Source organism: Lissotriton helveticus, chromosome 2_1, assembly GCF_964261635.1.
Source record: "Lissotriton helveticus chromosome 2_1, aLisHel1.1, whole genome shotgun sequence".
Classification (NCBI taxonomy): Eukaryota; Metazoa; Chordata; class Amphibia; order Caudata; family Salamandridae; genus Lissotriton; species Lissotriton helveticus.
This window is the reverse complement of record NC_136059.1, coordinates 1,649,151-1,671,019: the sequence shown is the minus strand read 5'-3', so window position 1 is coordinate 1,671,019 and position 21,869 is coordinate 1,649,151. Positions and strand designations below refer to the sequence as shown.

General features: G+C 47.5%; 1 protein-coding gene across 3 annotated transcripts in view; it reads left to right on the top strand.

Moving 5' to 3' along the window:
* Nucleotides 1–21,869, top strand: part of INTS10 (integrator complex subunit 10) — a 189,340-nt gene that overhangs the window by 153,877 nt on the left and 13,594 nt on the right. Inside the window, exons 14-17 of one of the 3 annotated variants that reach the window (XR_013606935.1) lie at nt 8,763–8,842; nt 9,682–9,844; nt 12,795–12,888; nt 14,500–14,710. Coding sequence is in view for 2 of the 3 variants with exons in the window: in XM_078674366.1 (XP_078530492.1) it covers nt 8,763–8,842; nt 9,682–9,844; nt 12,795–12,888; nt 13,942–14,019 (415 nt within the window). In the remaining variant the exon portion in view is untranslated. Of the gene's footprint in view, nt 1–8,762; nt 8,843–9,681; nt 9,845–12,794; nt 12,889–13,941; nt 14,020–14,499; nt 14,711–21,869 lie in introns of all 3 variants that reach the window. The other 2 variants (XM_078674366.1, XM_078674367.1) reach the window with 2 other exon arrangements.

Sequence of the window (21,869 nt, the reverse complement as noted above, 5' to 3'; positions counted from 1 at the left end):
TGCAACAATACAGAAAAAGAAATGCCAGTTCTTTGCATCGAGATTTCCTCACCACCTACCAGAAAGGAATGCCCTGTCGCTAAACTGTTCAGGGACATTTGCCTACGCTTTTCCGTCAATTCCCCTAATACAAAGAGTGTTGGAAAAGGCAGGACCACCAGGAACAAACCTAATTCTCATTACCCCGCAAATGCCACGGCAGACATGGTACTCCAGTCTGCTAGAGATGTCCAGGGGACAAATCAGAATCAAAGCAGACAAGGACCTGCTAGCAATGCGACAGGGCCAGATCTTTCATCCGGAACCAACAATGCTGCACTTAGCGGCCTGGCACCTGAATACGTAGAATTTGATCACCTCAACCTGCCTCAACGAACAATGGAGATTCTAAAGAAGGCAAAGAAACAAACGACAAGAAAATGCTACACCGCAAAATGGAAACGATACACCACCTGGTGCACCGCTAACAATCAAATGAACTCCATCAACACACAAACAGTGATCATATACCTGACTCATCTAGACAGTCACATCAACTACTCAAGCTTAAAGGTGCATCTCACTGCCATCGTTGCGTGCACCAGGGGAAAGACCTGCAAAAGCTTCTTCACAGGGCCTGTCAGAAAACGAGTCCTAGAAGGATCAAAAGGAATCGCTCCTCCTAGAACAGCCCGTGTGCCCATGCGGAGTCTGAAGACAACGCTCACACAACTGATGGCAAAATCCTTTGAGCCCATGCATTAGGCAAAACTCAAACACATCACTTAAAAACAGAATTTCTCATTGCCATTACATGCTTACGGAGAGTAAGTGAACTACAAGCATCAACCATACAGGAAACATTCATGCAAATTCACAAGGATAAAGTTATTCTAAAAACAAAACCACAGTTCCCGCCAAAGGTGGTAGCCAAATACCGCTTGGGTCAAAATATTCTCCTCCTGGTCTTATTCAAGAATCCAAAAATTAAAGGAGAAAGAAGCCTCCAGACCCTGGATGTATGGAGAGCACTACTGTACGACCTACAGAGAACGGAACAAACCGGCAAATCCAAACACTTGTTTGTTGTCTATGTACATACTAACACAGGGACGCCTGTCACAGGAGCAACAATCTCACGATGGATAGTCCAAACCATCCATCTATGCTATGCCACCGCTAACTAGGAATTAACGGCACAACGACCAGCTCACTCCACTAGAAAGAAGGGAGCAACCCTGGCGTTTATGGCCAATGTGCCCATAGAGACTATATGTGCAGCAGCCACGTGGGCATCACCCCACACCGTCACCAACATTACTGTGTGGTCACACAAATGAATAAGGAAGCACACATTGGACAGAAAGTACTTCAACACCTGTTTGCAAAGTCTTCATCTTACCACAGCCTGCCCAAGATGGGAGAAACCGCTACGTAATCTGATGCACAGCATGTGAATCAAGAAAAGTATTCACGCTGCAAAATGAAATGGTTACTTACCAGGAGGAGGAGTTTTGCAGCTAGAAGAATTTTCTGCATTCACTTGCGACCCACCCGGCCTCCCCTATAAGGAAAACAAACCTGTGGTAATGCAAGGTACAATAATTATGTAAAAGACCATCTAAAGGACCACAAACTAAGAAGATAAACAGAAAAAAGAATCCAAAGATGGCTACCACGCACAACAACCTCCAGGGCGCCGTCTGACGTCACACAGGGGACGCACCTGGCACCAGATGGTGGTCGACAACTACCAAAACAAGGGAGGGGGGAAGAACAGCAAGGACTATTCCAGACCCAACCACTAGATGGCGGAATAATGCACAGCATTTGAATCCAGACAATTCTTCAAGCTGCAAAACTACTCCTACGGGTAAGTCACCATTTTGTTCTTCAGCACAAACCCTGTTCCTGTAGAACCTCAGCCTGTGGCGGAGCTCAGAGGCTGCCGTACAGCACGGCACACTGAGTGCACTCTGGAACCAGCGGATGCTTTACTGATGTATGAAATGCACTTTATTTGCAGCTATAAGAATAGTTTAGTTGAACACATGATGGAAACAAAGAAGTAGGAAATGCATACCTCTGGTGCTGAGATGTGACGCTGATAATGAAGCCCTCATAGCTAATGTTATCCTTCTGCCTTTTTCAGGTTGACTCAATAGATTTTTGGAAACTCTTGTGACCTTAGTCTTTGCCAAGAGATTTTCTTGCTCAAAAGGATTCACATGTAGACAAAGGATACAAACGGAACGACTGAGCAAACGAAGGACCAGATTTAGATCTTGGCAGACGGGTAACTCCGTCACAGCGGTGGCGGGTAACCCTTCCACCAAAATATAAATCCCATTACATCCTATAGGATTTATATCTAAATACCATTATATCCTATAGGATTTATATCTAAATCCCATTATATCCTATAGGATTTATATCTAAATCCCATTACATCCTATAGGATTTATATTTGGCTGGCAGGATATACATCACCGTTGTGACTGAGTAACCCGTCTGCCGAGATCTAAATCCCGCCCTCAGGCTTCTAACCCCAGCCTCCATCCCAGCTCGGCAGCTGTTCTTCCAGGCATGGAAGGGGTTAACTTAACATAACATAACATACTCTAAATGCAGCCAGGTCTATTCAGGCTGGGTGTGAGTCACCCAGGAAAGGCAGAACACACCTCAAGCCCTCTTGTCCCTGTCTAGTGTGAATTCCCAGCTCCTGTTATTCCAAACCCAGACTGGAATACACAAAAGGAAGAGGCACACAGGATGGTTAAGCAAGAAAATGCTCACCTTGTAAAAGTTGCACATTGTGTGGCACGTGAGCTTGTGACACTCAGTCACACAGCCTTGAACAAGAACCTTGCTTTTCACAATAAACCAAAAGTTCATACGCCGTATTTAAACCATTTTTTCATTCATACATTGTTATTCCAAACTCCATCCCTTGTTTGTCCATGCACCTCAAAGGTAGTGTTAATTCACTTTATTTTCAAATGCCACAGGCATGCCATCCGGGCCTTATCAGTAGCGCGTGGGAATTAACCATTCGTTCTGGTTTGCCCCATCCTTACAGACCCAATGCATTTCGGGCTCTGTAGCCTTTCGTCGGGGCAACTGAAATGATAAATAAAACATATATAAATGTTGAACTGTCCTGTTCCTCTGATTTTAAATCGAACCAATCAAAAACATGCAGTTTAAAATTTGATTCCTATTCTATTTCCTGTGCCTATTTTTGACATAAAACATTTGAACAACCAATCGTGCCGAAATAAGGCCCCCTCCCTTCTACAAGCCCTCACTTATAACTACTGCCTTCTAACCACATCTTCGCTCCGTGACTAGCAACTTAAACCAATGAATCTCTACCACCTGATCCCCACTCGATTTTCCGTGCCTATTTCAGACATAAAAACATTTACATAACCGATTGTGTCGAAATAATATTAAAGGCCCCTATCACTCACCTTCGCTCCATGACCAGCAACTTAAACCAATGAATCTCTACCTTTTAGGCCATAACCGACAGCGCCATCGCCTCCTACACATTATCTTCGGCTGCCATCACCACATCCTTCTTCACCTTCAAATTCCCGCCTGCGATTCCTCACGTGAACACCATTTAAATCAAGATACCGCGAGTGCCTGCTCCGGCCCCGTGGTCTTCAGGTCTTAACAGGTCCAAGCAGGTGATGTCCTTGTCTTAGCGACTGTAGCTTGGCACACTCGGTGAGAAATGCCATTGGTGATGGGGAGCGGCTTTGAAGGCAGTGCCGTTACTTCCTGATGGTGGTTGGGCAGTGCATTGATGTCACTTCCTGTTTCAATGGATACTTGGGAATCCAGAGATGTCTTTTTGTTGAGATGAAATGAAATGAAATGAAATGAAACAAATATTTATAAAAGCGCACTGCGGCCAAGCGGCTTCCTGGCGCTGAGGATCACAGCCAACAATTTGCAAAGAAAACCGGGGGGAGATTAAACAGGAAAAGCCTGAAGAAAGAAAAAAGTTTTAAGATGAATGAATGGTGGGAATCGAAAGATGAATGTGATCCCTCGCAGAACCCCTCAATGTGCTAAACTTTCACTGCTCTGCAAATCTTGCAATGCAAAAGATTGACTCTCTGCTACTGCATTCCTCTTGCAATGAGCAGAGAATCGCGGTGTGCACGTTATGAGCTAGAAGGACATCTGCAGCTCGCAATGAGATTGTAACACACTTTGGTTTTCCACCCTTGGAAAGCCCTGTGCTTTGGACACATCTGACCCTTCGCTCCCAAGAGCTGGAACTGAAGTGAAGTTGTGTAGGAAGCTGGCTGTGGTATGGCGTTCGGTGGTTATACCGTGCACAGAGTCCAGAGATTCCCCCGCAGTATACAGGGCTCGGTGTAAACCCAAAGCGCTCTATTAGTGGCAGTGTGGGCGAGCAGCCTTAGGCCCAACACAGAGGAGTGTAAGACGTTTATTGCACAACACTGACCAATAAGGGACACACGACTCAAAAAGCAGATCAGACCAATTTTATAAATAAAAATACGGTTTGTTCAAGTTCAAGTTTTATTTGAAGACCAAGCTCTTCGCAATATGGTAAGTACGTTTTGCATGAAAAATACATAAGACTTTCAAAAGTCGACACAATGCAATTTTCAAGGAGTTCAATGTTATCCTATGAAGGAAAACAATAATACGGTTATACAGGTAAGTACGACTTACAGTTCCAGTCTTCAGGACTAAAGGTCAGCAAGGGTCATATCGGCACCAAAACTGCACCACCAACAAAACCGGGGCAGCCGGGCGCAGAGGTCAAAATCGGAGTTCGGCCCAATGCGTTTCAATAGAGACTGGGGGTGCTTGAAGCCACACTGATTGCAGGTAGGTAAATGGGTTGCAGGGACCAAGATCTGGGGGTTAGAACAAGCACAGGGGGGCCACAAAGCAGCACCAAACATACACCACCAGTGGCACAGGGGCGGCTGGGGGCAAATTGAGCGTCGGGCCCCCAATGCCTTCCATTAGGGAATTGGCGTCGCACCGGAGGCTGAAGGATGGAGACCAGCGGCTGCAGGGGTATGTAAAGATGTAGGGGGTCGTAGGGACACCATCGGTTGAGCTCACCAAGGCCCAGGGACTTCGGGTGCAGGGGTGTCCTTAGACGTCAAAGTCTTCTTACCGGAGCCGGTCGCGGTCCGGGGAGCCTCTGGATTCAGGCTGCAGGTATCGTTGTGGAGTCCAGGCGGGGCCAGCGAGCGCTGGACTAGATGTCGGATCGATGGGAACCTGTTCTAGGTCGAAGGTCCATCTGGACACAGGCCGGGTGCAGAGTGGACAGGACTCGTGGATCCGGAGTGTACTGAAGTCCGTGGTGTAGGTTTCTTGGGGACAGAGCCGCTGTCCTCGAGAGTCTCTAGTGTTTGTCAAAGGGCAGGCAGTCTTCCTCAGCTTCTAGAAGCTGCTGTCTGCAGGACAGGCGTCGTCTTCTTTGAAGGGTCTTTGAACCTGGAGACAGGCCAGTAGGGCTGGAGCCAATCAGTATTTGTCTTCAGGCGTCTGCTTCATCCTTATCAGGTCGGCAGGCAACTAGCTTCCAGGTCTGGGTGAGCCTCCTAAATACTAAATGTAGGCGCGTTTTAGGGGAGTAGCAAGTAGGGCCAATGGGCACCTTACCTGGGGTGACTACATCCTTAATTATGCCACTCTCCTGTCTGAAGCGCGTAAACCAAGCCCTGATTGGAGGGGTCTCCCCATCTTCAAGATGGCGAGGACTGAAAGATGTGCTTCACCGCCCCTCTCCCACATTAGGGGGGGGGAGTTGCCAGAGGTGGGCACTGTGAGAAAGTGTCCTCTTTCTGCATGGTTGCCCCCACTTTTTGCTGAATTGTGCTTTGACTGAATGTGCCCTGGGCTCCTGCTAATCGGGTGCCCAGGGCCTGTGTTCCTTCCCTAAAACTGCATTGAAGCCTAAACCAAATTGGCATCTCTTGCCGCAGGTCAGCCCCTGGTAAATGGCACCACAGGTACCCAGGGCACTGTGACCAAGGAAGGCTTCTAAGGGCTGCAGCACTTATTGTGCCACCCTTAGAGGCTCCGTACCTTTACACACACACACTCACTGCCTTTGCAGGCTGCGTGTCCGGGTGCAGAGCAAAGTGGAGAGTCGACAAGGCACCCATCCCTGTGTTCCTTGCCCACAAACACACTGCCCTGGCATACATCAATCACCCCTCTAGCTGGGTGCGCTATGACAGTGGTGTGGGCACAGGTGCATGAGCCCTGTATCCCTACAGTGTCTAAAGTCAATTCTTAGGCATTGTAAGTGCAGTGCTGCCATTAAGAGTTTATGGTGCTGGGAGGTTGTCATTAAGAACTCCACAGCATCATAATGGCTGCACTGAAAACGGAGAAGTTTGGTATCAAACTTCTCAGCACATTAAATCTTACATTTACAATTGCAATTGAACTGTATTACACTGAAAACAATCAGCATTTATTACTGTAAAGTATTTATTGCTTACCTGTGCCAGGCTTGCTTGGTTCTAGAAATAAAATAACTAAACAAAAACATTTGGTCTGAAGTTCAGTCTTTGAGTGTGTGAATTCATTTGCTGAGTGTGTACAACACATGCTTAACACTGTGCTCTGATACTGTCGTACTGCTCGCCCACACTACCACAAATCGAGAGTGAGGAGCTATCTAACTTTACCTCGGCCTACCTTTGTGGTTCCACTGGACTCTATACACACTATACCTCACTTTGGTATAGTATGTACAGAGCCAGCTTCCTACAGATATGCCCACACCTGTGCTCTAGTGCACCCTGCCTTGGGGCTGTAAGGCCTGCTAGAGGAGTGACTGACCTAAATCTTAGGCAGTGCTACTTGGCGTGGCACGCCGGCAGTGTGCCATGTTGACTTTGCAATTTTGTCTAAACCAGGCCATGGCTGCTGCAGTGGCCGTTTGCACGGCTTATGTGAGGGGTCTCTAGGGAGGCACAATTTGTGCTGCTGCCCAGTGGACCCCCTTCAGTCCCAATACCCTCGGTACCAGGGTACCATTTACTAGAGACTGACAGGGGCCTGAAGGGAATCGTGTTTAGGCAAGAAGCTCTGGCACTGGGGACCTGGTTGGCAGGAACACTCTGCACTACAATCGAAAAACATCAGGCCTCAAAAATCTACTCGCCCACTTGCAATGGCAAGTTAGATTTGATCCGGTCCCACTCGACAGGACTTGATCAGGTGGAGCTATTTTTAGCATCTTCTGGTCCGGTCGGGCGAGTGGACATAATCTGGAAAGGAGCAGGTGTTCTGTTCATTCAGAAACTGAATGAGGGATAAAGATGCCTTTAACTCTTGTTTTTATCTTGACACATTTGATTTGAGGTCTGGTGTAGGAAAGAGGTCAAACGTCCATGTGTCTTTTTACTTTTTGCTGCTTGGAAAATGGATTTCATTTTTCTTTCTCTCTCTACAGTTAGAGGTTTTTGTCGAGTGAGCTGTCTGACAATAGTGAAACAAAAGGCTGTAAGATGTCACTTTTTTTGCAACCCATAATATTTAAATAGCTTGTAAATGAAAAGTATAAATATTTTTTAATATATCCGGAATTACGAAAGCACTTTTTTTGTAATTAAGTGTGATGCAAACAAAGATTTAAGTTGGAGCAAAGAAAATCAGAACACTTTACTTTATGATGGGCAAATGACAAATGATTATAGAAACTCGATTTGCAAACATTTTCTGTACACCATATAGTTCTATATCTGTAAAGCCGCATATAAGTGAGAAATTTTGTGGCCCTTTCATTATAAAATCTGCTGATTGCAAATGACAGTGTGCTACCACTTTATGCTTTAGTTCTGTATTTATTAAAAGTGCTGGGTTTTAAACATGTTTTGAGAAACATTCCTGCCTCAGCCCTGATGACAAAGCTGTTAATGAACTAAGAGGCGAGTCAGGGTCACGTTTATTCTGTATGTGGCTGGATTTGTAATATATATGGAGCAAAGGTTTAGTATATCAAATCAAACAAAATAGTTTTCTGTACAGCAGAAATTGTATATTTGAAGGCGCTCTCACATGTGATAAAGAATAAAATGGCGGCTCAATGAATTCAAATACTTGCCCAGGATCAAGGAATTCGAATCCAGTTTATGCCCCAAGTACATTACAGTCAGCATGAGTAGATTATTGAAGTCTCTAGCCCTGCAGGTCTGGTAACATTTGTAGGATTTTTTTCGAGGCCGGCACTGCAATGTCCAGGCAAAAAGTGGGTCTAACCATGCACTTCCTCACAGGTTGTGAAGGGTAAAGTTTCCTAAAACCGACACATCAAGCAGCTGGGTGGGCTCAAGGGCACCTATTTAGGTCCAACCTGCATACTCAGTGTCCACTCACCGTTCACTGTGGAACTCGCGCCCCAGACCAGCGCCTGCTTTCGTTCGAAGCCTGGCCACTGCGCCATTGACCCCGGGTGGTGGATTCTCCAGGTCCCAGCACGTGGACCTAGCGGCCATTGTCTATGTTCTCATAGCAGTCCTCTCATCTAGCACTGTCTCCCGTGCCTGCTCGTGGCCAGCACTAGGTCTAGTCGCAGCAGTGTTTAGGTTCTGGAGTGGATACGGCACTGTCAGCAGCACCACAGGACGGGATGAAGCCACGCCACGTCCTTATCGTTGTGTGTCGCGTCTAGAGTTGATCACCTTTTAACTCTCAAGAAGTCAGATTTTGCTTTTGTGTATTTGTTCTCTCGTGATGGACTATATTTGTCTCCATTCCAGGTTCTGATCTGAAGCTGCTGCCGTGCACCAATAAAGCCATCATGCCGTACTGCCTGCAGTTAATGCTTGCATGTTTTAAGGTGAGTGTGACAGGCGTGACCTTTTGACAGATATAAGGAAAGCCTGCTAGTGCCTCTGACAATATGTATGTACTGCAGTTTCTAAGCACTAGAAATGCATTTCATTTTTAAAGATTTTCTTTCACCTCGATCAGTTAGCATTAAATGGTGAACGCTGCACCGTTAGGCACTTTACCTTATTTCTGCTGGTTTGAAAACTTTGAAAAGGTGCAATGTAACAAGGTACTTCCAGCTGCCCGTCCCAGCATACGTTCATACGGTGGAGTCGGGTATCCTATATCTCGTGCTTGGCTGTATCATGTTAATAACTTACTGCTGGCCCTGTGAGTCCTGGCTGTCCCTGTGAGTCCTGGCTGTCCCTGTGAGTCCTGGCTGTCCCTGTGAGTCCTGGCGAGTCCCTCCGTCAATCTTACAATGGCGCTGTGAATCCTCCCCGGGCAAACAGAATCCTCTCCTAGATCTCACTCATCTCCTGACCATTTTATTAGCTCGAACAACAGTTGATGGACAGACTGCAGAACAATGTCATATTTTTCACCCGAGTACAGAGATCTGGGCCTAAATCCATCGTTGTTTTGCACTCCACACCACCCCAGCTCAGACATGGCCATATGCAAATCAGCCTTGACCCTGAGCCTCATGGGAACAGTCGGCCCGAACTGCCAAGCCATGTCTTCCCTGGACCGGAATCAAGCATCCGAGGACCGGAAGACGGCTAATAGCCAGAAACTGGTCCTAGGATGCTTGATTCCGGTCCTCACTTCTGGAGTGCGACGTATTCTGCTCTTGTACTAAAGTCTCTGCTTGCTGCTGTCTAATTATCTGCTCTTCCCCCCCAGCTCCGAGCCTTCACGGACAACAGGGATGACATGGCGCTGGGGCACGTCGTCGTCTTACTGCAGCACGAGTGGCCCAAAGGAGAGGCCCTCTTCCTGAAAGCCATCAACAAAATATGCCGCCAAGGGAACTTCCAATATGAAAACTTTTTCAACTTCGTGACAAGTATCCTTCGTGTTTGTGTGTGCAGGGGAGCGGGGTGGACAATCAATCAATCGGTTTTGTAAAATGTGACTAATCGCCCGTCAGAGTCTCAGGGCGCAGGGGAGGATCTGCAGTTCATCTGAAGTTCCAGGTCTTGAGGTCCTTCCTGAAGTGAGGCAGTGGCAGTGATTGCCGGAGGTGGAGAGGCAGGGTATTCCAGGTCATCGCGGCAAGGTTGGAGAAGAATCTTCCTCCGGCCGTGATCTTGCAGATCTGTGGGACGGTGACCGGGGCCAGTTGGACGGAGCAGAGATGTCTGGTGGGTGAGTAGAAGGAGAGGCGTTGCTTGAGATAAGCAGGTTCAGTGTTGTGGAGGGCTTTGTAGGCGTGCCTGAGGAGCTTGAAGGTGATTCTCTTGTTGATCGGGAGTCAGTGAAGGTCTCTGGTGACTCGAGATGTGGCTGCAGCGGGGGATGTCCAGGACAAAGTGATATATTTCCAAAATATGGATATAGCCTGTTTTTGTCATTGTTAGTTATTTTGTTGTTTACCTTACAGTCATTGTTGTAAGTTGTGTGTGTGAAATTAAGGGTAAGGTTCTGTGCAGGAGAGCTTGTGAATGCCCCAGTTCCTGCAGTATTGACACAAGTCATCTCCTTAGATTAGCTGGACGTGGGGTGTGGCCAGGGTTTGTGCTCACACTGTGGTTCCTTAATCCTCTTTTGGCCCCTCATCCTTTATAAGCCTTAGCCTGGACACCATCTACCGGTGGACGATGATTTGTTCATTTAACTCAAGTCTCTACATATCTAAACCACATCTAAAAGTCTGCGTAAGAGTAGGATCGTGTTAGTGCGGCCCTGGAGTTTATCCTGAAGGTTTGCATTTTCCTGATCAGCTGGCCAGTAATGCTTAAAAGACTGCTGAGTCGACAGTCAATACAGGCCTGCCTACTTTACCCAACCCATCTGACTCAAAGTGTCTATTACTGTTTTTTACTGTTACAAGTTATCGCAGCTCCAACAAATCTAATTGACTGATCTTAAAATTAATCCACTCCGCTGCTATTTGTTTGTAAGACAATAACGACAACGTCTACTTTTTCTGCATTGAAAGAACAAACAGTTCACAATGATACCGTTTTTGGTTAGTAAAGTCCTGCCCGGTTGGCTTGGAGTGTTTACTGGTCATGGTTGTGTTACTAAGCACCAAGAAACTGGAGTTGGGATAGCGCCTTTCTGTTCCTTGCGGAATGTGTGCGCTACAGCAACAACTTTTACATTAATTTCTAGGTTGGCGCCACTTGAACATCTACAGTCTTTGGAAAACACCAACATTTCGCTAAGAAGAGTTGAAAATTGTCAGAGCTTCATAACATAAATACCAACTAGCCGGCCCCTTTGCTATCCCGAGCGCTGCTACTGTTTATTTGGTTACATGATTTTTCCAAAGCACCGATGTGCACACGCCCTGTAAATATTAACAGGTTTATGGCAGATTGGATGCAGTAAACATTTCTGAAACGTGAGGGATGGAACACTTAATCTCAGCCACATAATTATTCGGGTCTACATCCCTGTGCTTAGTTTTTTGGCCCCCATACCGCCTCAGATTAGACCCATCTATATGCAAATCCGCCATGAACCCGCTCCAGCTGGTACAGTCCAGTCGGAGCTGCCAAACCAGGTCCTCTCTGTACCGGAGCATCATGGCAGCACCAACGCGTTTCGGCTCAAGTTAGACTTTCTCAAGGCGATGTGCCCCACCAGTCATAGAAACTAAATACAGACCAAATGATAGACAGAGAGAATAGCAAAATCATATTTACACGTGTCCGTTAGTAAAACAAAATAATAATAATACTCAAATGCAATTCATATATCATGAATACATTTACTATGCTCGTAATATTAAAATCAGTATGCGCATTGAATGCGGCCGCGCTGATTGACATTACATGCCTATATTTGTGAGCATGTGCAACACAAGGCTCGTTTGAGGGAGAGTCCCACGAAGATGCACGGAAGGTTTGAATATATTCTCAAATTTGGGTTTGCTGATTCCGTGGTTTTCATCTTGTTGAGCAGGAGAGAGACCAACGGTGAGAGACGGGGACACCCACAGAGTGAGAGAGAGTGTAAGACAAAATGTGATAGAGAAACGAAAGCCAGAAAGATGTGGATAGAAACAGAGAACTTCACAGGAAGGATCCTTGGAATCGAGCTAGTCCTGCACTTAATTCGAAGACGAGAAAAATCCCACATGGATCCACAAAAGAAACCTAAAGAGTTAGAAACCAAGTGGCTTTGAAGAGGAGGAATTAGTGTAAATCTTTGGACATGGCAAAGAAGCAGCTAAGAAGCGAGACAGAAGCCTCGCATGCTACCCAGGTACTTGTGGCATGAGGAGCAATCGTTGTGAAATCCAGAAGTGTCTGAAACCAACCAGGGTTGCTGTGTGTACCCCCCCTCCTCCGTAGAACGGGTTGAAGGATGTCCTCAAGGCACGCACTCTGGTCTTTGCTAGATGGAAACAGTCGCCACATACTGGACGGAGATATCTGTATCCTGAAGGTCAAGGAGGGGGCCTTTTACAGAGTCACACACCCTAGAAATAAGTTCCCACGTAAAGCTGTGGCACACACTGCAAGGTTTGTGCGCACAGGTAGAGCAGGAACAGTGCAGAGACCCCACATGCCCCCCAGCCCTGCCCTGAGGAGCAGAGATCCATCGGTTTACCACCGAGAAACTGATATTGGAAACACCAGGCGAGGAGCTTACAAATGAGCAGCTTTCAGCTATTAACTGTAAGGGTGATCTCTCCGTTCAAGCACATTTATACAATTCAGGCAGTCTCCTCTCTGTGCTCAGGAATGTGCATGTCTTCATGGTAAAGGTTTCTTTTGGTAATCTCTGCGCTGAGTAAATGTAAATCCTTGGCGCCTCACATCTATACCTTAACCACCTCCCAGATATCGACATGCTCGAGGAATTTGCCTATTTAAGAACCCAGGAAGGAGGAAAGATTCACCTGGAACTGTTGCCAAACCAGGGGATTTTAATCAAGTAAGTTTACGAGCCGGCAGCTGGGGCGGACTGCACACTAGTAACTTTGTAATTTGTTGTTTGAGGGGTTTGTGAAGCATCGACAGCCCTGGTGCATCATGGGTCTTTGCAGTTTTATTCTTTAAGGATACAATGTTTAGCACTGAAACGTTCAAAGTACAAACCACCAGAAGAGACTTGAGGATCTGACAGACACCACCATTGTCTCAAAGAGAACTACAGCGCATGTCGCGGTGCAGCGCACGTCGCAGTGCTGCTGCTTAAATTATCTGTTCTGCGGTGGAAATTGTTTATTTATTATTTTTTCTGAAGAATTTGAAGAGGCAAGAAAGGATTCAATTTGTACTTTTTTTCAAAAAGTCAAGATAATTGCCAGCTAATTAATATCCTTTTAAAATATGGTGATAAAATCCCTATTAAAGTGAAATAAACGTATTTTCAAATGTTGTTGCTTTTACCGTTGACTGTAATTGAGTGCCTCCAAACATTTTTAAGTTGGCTTTAAACCCCAAAGCATTCCACCGTCCAGGTAGATATTTTATCTTATTCCAAACTGGTGGTTGAAGAGTTTTCTGAACTCTGATTCTGAGGCTGGCGATGCCACCGATGCCCGATGGGTCTCGACAAAGTCTGAGCTCGCCGCCTTAAGTCACCGCCTCGTATTGTAAATTTAGACCAAAAGGCTCGTCTCACCGAAGCCTTTCACTTCACTTGTACTCCCTGAGCTGTGACTTCCTGTGGGTCTGAACCAGCTGTTGAATGAGGTGCTTCTCCTAAAAGAGAAACCATAAACAGTCCTCTGTCTTGGCACACATGATCTTGAAGGAGGATCAGGACCACCCCTTCCCTCCTTCAACTCTAGAAAGTTTTAGAGGCCACTCCTTCAAGATCAGTAGATCTCAGTGCCGCAGAGACCCCCTCCGTAATGCCCAGCCTGTAGCAGTGCTTGCCCTGTCTTTTCCTCGTTTCTTTCTCACCTTGTTCCCGAGTGTTGTTTTGCTTTAGCTGGTGAGTCGTGTGGGTGTTTGAATGCTCCCGTTTGCTGTTTTTAAGGACCGCTAGCCCTGCCATGGGTTTACTGCAGCAGGACTTCATGCCTATGCTACAGCCCAGCTTTCCGACTCCCGACAGGTACCAGCCACCCCACAAGGCTGCTCATGGTGTGCTGTGTTTGTCACCGCCCATGTAACTTCATTCATGCTTTCGGTGTATTTTGCGTTACTGCTTTTTGGTACCTCATCTGATGTGATATTGCTACATGCCTTATTTTCCATAAGCTTCCAGTGTTTGTGCTCGATTCATATCCACTCTTTGGTGCATTAAAACGTTATCTTTTGATTGTCATCGTTTCGATTTTGATCAGGTATATGGTGTGTGACGAAGAGACCAAATATTGGTCGTTGGAGCCATCCTTCAGATGTTTTTGCAACGCATTTCTTATTGTAAGGTATTAAAGCTGTGATTCCATCATAAAAACAAGCTCACCCGTGACTGTGGCACATCTCTCCCTGAGTGCTTCCGAGGGCCCACCTTCGGTGGCTCCTCACTTGTCGCTCAGTGACCGCCATTGTAATTGTAATTCACATATGTAGATCGTGTTATCACCTTCAGGTCTCTAAGCGCTGTGAGAGAGAGCCCAACCCAACCCGCGAGGAGATGTTTGTTAGGTGGTGCCCCAGCCCTAGACGGATCGCTAGTTGTGTTGAGCTGAGCTCCTTGGAATGGCTGCCCTCGAGGACACCTCTCGCCGCGTGCTCTGTCCTGCCTCCCACCTGCACCCCAGCGGGGCAGCCATTGCGGAGGGGAGCACACACCAATCACAGTGAGTAACTTTCATGGCATCTAGAGAGCCTGGACGTTGGACATGAACAGTTTTGTACAAACTCAGTGATGTTTGGACACAACACCTGGGCCATCGCCAAGGTGGTGCTTTCCTGGTGATCTTAGTGTGTGTGTGTGTGTGTGTGTGTGCGCGCATATGTGTGTGTGGGGGAGGGTGGGGTGTGTTTGGGTGTGTGTGTGTGTGTGCGCGCATATGTGTGTGTGGGGGAGGGTGGGGTGTGTTTGGGTGTGTGTGTGTGTGCGCGCGCATATGTGTGTGTGGGGGAGGGTGGGGTGTGTTTGGGTGGGTGTGTGTGTGTGCGCGCATATGTGTGTGTGGGGGAGGGTGGGGTGTGTTTGGGTGTGTGTGTGTGTGCGCGCGCATATGTGTGTGTGGGGGAGGGTGGGGTGTGTTTGGGTGTGTGTGTGTGTGTGTGCGCATATGTGTGTGTGGGGGAGGGTGGGGTGTGTTTGGGTGGGTGTGTGTGTGTGTGCGTGTGTATACATACACCGCACAGATGGTTGTATGCTAGTTACCAAGGACAAAAATATTGTGAAGGTTAGTCCATTGCTGTGTCGGTCGCCAGTGTGATGTGATTCTGCAGCGCTTTCCACTGACAAAGAATACTTTTAAATTGCCTTTGACTTTTGACCCTATGAACAGATTTGCCTAAAATTGAGCAAATCACTAGCTTAGTCAGCGATGGCGCTGCATTAACATTTGTGTGCAGATACAAGGAGGCGAAAAAGTTAAGAGGTAAATGGGTAAAAAAAGACGTGATTTCCCATTTTAGCGTCCATAAGAAATTTTGCTCACACCTTCAAAAAGTTTCCTAGCAGCTTTAAAGGGTTAATTCTTTTGTGTATCGCTGCCATTTTAACTGGCTTAAAATTCATGTCAATCACATTTCGATTTTTTAAAGAAATGTGATTGGCTAGATAAGGGCTCAGAAACCTTTTTTTGCCATCTTGAAATTGACTCGCGTTTAGCGCTGTGGGAAAAAAATTGCGGCTGGTCCTTCGCCTGTCCCCAGTGGAGTGATAAGAGGTGCTCAGTGGTGTTGAAAATTCAAGTTCAACACCAGGAATTTTTTCAAAAAATCAGCATTCAGCTCTCAAGTCACACAGGATTAGTTTGGGAAACTTGGTTCTCGTTGCAGTACCCACCCACTTTATGCCGGGGTTTGTGATTCGACTTTGACTGTGGTGTACTGGGACACTGCTAACCAGGTTCCCAGTGACAGATCTCTTTCCTAAACTGTACTACGATTGGCACAATTTCAGTTACCCCTGTAAGTCCCTAGCAAATGGTACTTCTGGTATCTAGGGCATTGGTACTGAAGCAGGTCTTTTATGGCTGCTGCACCAGTTGTGCCACCCTCAGGGACCCCTCACCAAAACCGTGCACACTGCAATTGTAGGCTGCGTGTCTATGTGCAGAGGAAACTGAAGTGTCGACATGGTACACACACCCTGTATTCATGCAGTGTGTCAAGTAAGCATGTACCTGAGTAACTGTGTGCACAGCTATCCGCTTTTAAAATTGGCAAATGTTCTAATTTTTTTTATATCAAATAAAATTTCAACAACTTGATCATCAGTTGATTTATCTTTCCATCTGAAAGAGACCATTAGTTATAGATTCCTTACCTTAGAATTACCCCCAGGTGTCAGACTGGATGCAGAGAATTGTTTACGTAGCAGTGCCCTTGTGCGTCAGTAGGTGGCGTTGGTCAATGCCGCATCTGTCGTCAGCGTCGTGGTCGCCGGAATGACATTGTGGTGTCTACTTAGACGTTGCCCCTGCGTGCTGTCAGTTCTTCCTTTTCCGCGCCAGCCAGCGCAGATCCGGACAGAGTGTGCCCTTAGTCACTCTCTCGACTCCTGGTGCATGAGGGGTATCTTAACTGTCGACCCTGCTTCAAACCTTGTGACTCCTGTCACAAGTTGATGTCAGTGACCAATCCGCACCTCGTGTGCTTTTGGTGCCTGGAGCGCGACTACAGCCCGTAGTCGTGCTCTGACTGCCGGGTGTTAAACCCGAAGTCTTTGCGGGAGTGGTCCCAAAAGCTTTTAGATGCCCAGCAGTCCACTCCGCACCGCTCGAGGTCCCGTCGAGGGGAAGGTCGCGGGACCGGTCGTGGAGCCATCACCATTCATCATCGAAGTCTTCGCACTACTCAGGTAAGTCAAAGCACAAGAAGAAGGGGAAAAAGCACCGTCACTCTTCGCCTTCTCCCTGGACGTTGTCTGGCGCGGCGAAGGGACCCGGGGCATCGTCACTCTCCAGCTCCTTCCGTGGAGCCTACTGGGATAGCTCTGCGCTTCACTCCCTTTCCCGGACCGTCCCCAGCCCAGCTTTGTCAGTTCTACAAAGCACTGCACACCATTTCTGGGCAGCCCGACTCGGCAGCCGCGCTTTCGGGCCCCACGGACCCAGCAAGGTACCCTAGGCCTTCAATGACAGCGGCTCCGGCCATGGTGCCGCAGGGAAGCCATGGATCCAGGCCTGGATCCGGATAGGTGCCGGTCGACCTCACGGTATCTTCCCCGGTGCCGATTCTAGTGATGACGCCCCCGGTGCTGGTTGTGCCCCCAACCAGCGTCGACCCCAGCTTCACCCCTGATATGGACACATCGTCGGACCTGCGTTATCCGACGTCTGCACCAGTACCGGAGGGTACTTTTGTCCCACTGTTCATTCCTGGCGTTACCTATCGCCCTGACTGGCTGCCAGAGGAGGGTGAGGAGGACTTGGAGGGGTCTGGTGACCCTCTAGCAGACCAACCTTAGGAGCTGTACTGGTGAAAGGAGTTCGGTAATGCCAGTGGTTTGGATACCTCCCCAGACCTTGACATGTTGTCTCCCCCTACCGTGGCCACGGAGGAGTGAGCATCCTATGCTGTGGTGTTGCGTAGGGCGACTGAGGCCTTGAACCTTGAGCTTCCTACATTAGCAGTCAGGACTAACCTCCTGACTGAGGTGATTCAGCCGGCAGCCACCGCTTCGGAGCCCCTGCTGCCTTTTATTGAGGGCCTCAAAGACATCCTTCTGGGCACTTGGTCCAAGCCCAGCACAGGGGCTCTTGTGGATAGGATAATTGCCTGATGCCACCGCCCAGCCCTGGGCAACCCACTTTTCCTCTCCCAACACCCGACCCCCGAGAGCTTGGTAGTACAAGCTTCTACCTCCAAATGGGCGTTCCCTACTGCTCCCCAAGATAGGGAATCCAAGAAGCTGGAACATATTGGGAAGAGAGGTTATCTTGGGAAGATGTTTTCTTCCACCAGCTTAGGACTGTGGTCGGTGAACACTGTATGTCTCTTGGACTGTTACACCCACTCTGTGTGGGACACGGTCGCGCAAGTGATGCCACAGTGCCCGGAGGAGGCCCAGGCCATACTCTCCCGCGTGGTCGCAGAGGGTAGAGACGCAGCAAAGTTCACCATCCACTATGGGCTGGATACCACCGACTCGCTGGGTAGAACGATTCTACATCAGTAACCCAGAGGCGCTGTGCCTGGCTGAGATCCACTGGCTTGATGGCCGTCGCCTGTTCGGCGACAAGGCGGACAATGCGCTTGAGCGCTTCAACGACTCTAGGGCTATGGCAAGATCCTTGGGCCTCGCTGCCACCTCCTGTCCTGTGCAGTCTGCCTTTCGCCCCTTTCATGGCTGCGGAAGGGGTGCCTCACCACGTTCCACCCAGGGCCACAGGCCTGTGCAAGTTACTCAACCTCTGCGCGGCAGGGGACGTGGGACCCAGTGCTGGGGGTCTGGGCCCAGCAGGCGGGCCAGTCCCCCAATGCCCCCTCTGCAGCAGCCTCCATGCTTTTCTAGTCCAACCTTTCAGGGCCACCACCTGCCTGTGGGCGGCAAGATCCACCATCACCTCACCCATTGGTGCATCATCACGTCGGACAGGTGGGTTTTGCAAATAGTCCGAAGGGGCTACTCCCTTTCCTTCAAGACTATCCCTCCCCACATGCCAACTACACTCCATCGCATGTCGGAGGATCACCTGGCCCTTTTCCGTCAGGAAGTTGTGAGTCTCTTGGCCAAGGGTGCCATCGAATGCGTCCCTGTGCCAGAAATAGGTCCTGGTTGTTGCTCCCACTACTTCTTGGTACTCGAGAAGGAAAAATCTCGTCAACCGCTTCCTCCACAAGGAGAAGTTCAAAAAAGATTTTCCTAGGATCAAGAATCAAGACGGTGAAGACGAGAGCCTTCCCCACCCTCAAGAGGATCAAACCAAAGACAGAGCATGCTTGCCTCTACCGCTGGGGTCAGTCTCTGACAGTGAGAGCTGTGGGGGAAACGATAGCCTGATGGATCCCACTCATCCCACATGCAAGACTACACATGACACCACGTCATGAATGGATCCAGAGCCAATGCACACAGGCAACGGGGAGTTGGGGAATATCTAGTGGCTGTAACGTAAAGAATGCAGGAGGAGGATGACATGTGGAATGTGGCCAACATAACCGTGAGCAGACAGTTCACACCGCCAGCTTCAAAAGTGGCAATCACAACAGATGCGTCCCACACGGAATGGAGAGCGCACATGGGGAAACTAAAAGTCAGAGGGCTATGGAAGGCGGAGGAATCTATCCAACACATAAATATCCTGTAACTAAAGATGGTCTTTTTGGCCCTAAAGGCCTTCCAGACAGGGGTAGAGGCAAGGGCAGTGCTTATCCAGACGGACAACACAACCACAATGTTCTACCTAAACAAGCAGAGTGGAACAAGGTCGCATGTTTTGTCCAAAATTACCCTAGAGATCTAGGAAATGGGCCTTCCAGAGAGAAATAACCCAATAGCGATAAGCCTGCCAGGCGTAGACAACGGAGACGCAGACAGACAAAGCAGACCAGCATCCGTCTCACACGAATGAGAACTGAAATAGCTACTGCTGCAAGATATTTCTCACCTGTGTGGTACCACAGACAATGCAAAATTCCCAAACTTCACATCCAGGCACCCACACCGCCGATCCTAGGGGAATTTTCTGTATATAGACTGGTGAAGGAAATTTGCATACCCCTTTCCACCAATTCCCCTGAGGCCCGGAGTGATCAGCAAGTGCAAGAGGTCACAGATGACTTTGATTCTCATCGCCCCAGAGTAGGCAAGACAAGCCTGGTTCTTGGACCTGGTGGAAATGGTGCAAGAAAATGTAAAAAAAAAGGTACCATAAACTCATGACCTCCTTTCTATCCAGGGAGGATCCAACACCAAGAGGCAAGCAGCCTCAGCCTAGCGGCCTGTCTCCTGAGGACATAGTTTACACACTTGAACCTACCTAAACGATCCATTGACATCCACAACGAGACTAGAGAAGGACAAGCCCATGGAGGTGCTACACAGCAAAATGGCAGAGGTATGTCCTGTGGTGCACAGAAAAGAGAATGTTTCACGTCAGACTAGGGGAGACCACAGTGATCAGATATCTCGCGTACCTGCTAGATAACGTACTGCGTATGCCTCACTGCATGTACACTTGGTGACAATAGTAGCCTACAAAGGGAGGCACTTGGAGAGAAGCCTCTTCACAGCAGCACTAATTAAGAGGTTTCTAGGGGGAACACAAATTACAGCTCCACCCAGGTCAACACTGATGCCAATGTGGAACCTCAACCGGGTATTGACGCAACTTATGAGTTCACCATTTGAACCACTGCAGAGGGCGAGCTACGGTTCTTAAACTTGAAGACCGCCTTCCTGATTGCAATCACGTCATTGTGCAGGTTGAATCGTCTTCCAAAATAAGATTTTTGTTGGTGGGGGAGCTTGAGAAGACGGTGAGAGGAGCAGACTAAACATGTGGGATCATATCTAAAAATTATAGAATTCCGAGAAGAGGGAGTATTCGAACATCATGTATAAAACTTTGACGTGCACTCTTGCACATATGGAAAGCCAGTGAAGGTTTCTTAATCGCAGCTTAGCTCTAGGAAAGTGTAGAGCTGCAGAAAGTAATTTGGCCATGGGATGGGGAAGGATAGGAAGTACTGCACAAGAGTTTTGTTTTTGCCCGATGTCGGTGTATGAGTGCAGAAATCGTATCTGTCCTGCTTCTTGAGGAAGAATGGTGATACGAGTTTTGGGTTTGCACATATTGTCTTGTATTGTAATTGCATTTATATATCGCTTAGTACCCCTGACGGGGCGTCAAATCGCTTTTTCGTCGAGTAGCACGCAACTCCGGAACCCATAAAGAATTAGTGTTGAATTAGTAGAGTGAAATATGAAAGTAATTTGAGTGGTGGATAGGTTAGTCAGTTATTTGGATTGAGAAGGATAGCAGAGGGATAGAAGAGGGAATAAAAGTTTGCATTTATATAGTCCGAGGGAAGAGTTTAGAAAGGCTTGTTTTGGGGGATTGGTATAGTATAGAGGTGTCAGATGGTGCAAAGAGGGGTAGCATAGGGGTTATTTTGGGGATCTTAGTAGTGGTATGGGTTTTGGGAAGAATGAGAGATTGGATGTAGAGGATTTATTGATAGAGGTATGGGGTGAGAAATAGGGTAGTGCATGGGAAAGAGTAGTAGAAAGAGGTTTGAGATGACTCAGAGTTGAGGTAGAAGATATATTAAGAGCTTTATAGGGTGAGAATAGGGTAGTGCATAGGATATGCTGGATTAGAAGAAAGTAATAAATATATAGATCCATAAGTTCATGGAAAGTATATAGATGCATAAAGGAAGGACGTATACGTAGATTAAAGATATTGATAGATGTGTCGGGTGAGAAATAGGGGAGTGCATTGAAAAGAGTAGTAGATAGAGGTTTGAGATGAGTCGGAGTTGAGGTAGAGGATATATAGAGAGCGGTATAGGGCGAGACATAGGGTTTTTGCATTGTATGCTCTTTAAGAGAAAAGTAATAAATCTATAGGTCCAAGTACATGGAAGGTATATAGTAGTTAATTATGTGTAGTTTAAATATGCATTAGATAAACCCTGCTTTTCAAGTGTTGTACTTAAAAGTTTATTTATTTTAAAAAAAAACATAATTATTCTATATGTTTATGCAAAGCAAAACACATATATAGGTACATATCGAGTTGGGTAAGCCAATCGATACTGACGAGATTATTCAGTCAATTAAGACTACTCGATCTGGGGAAAGCTCCAGGACCAGACGAGTTTCCT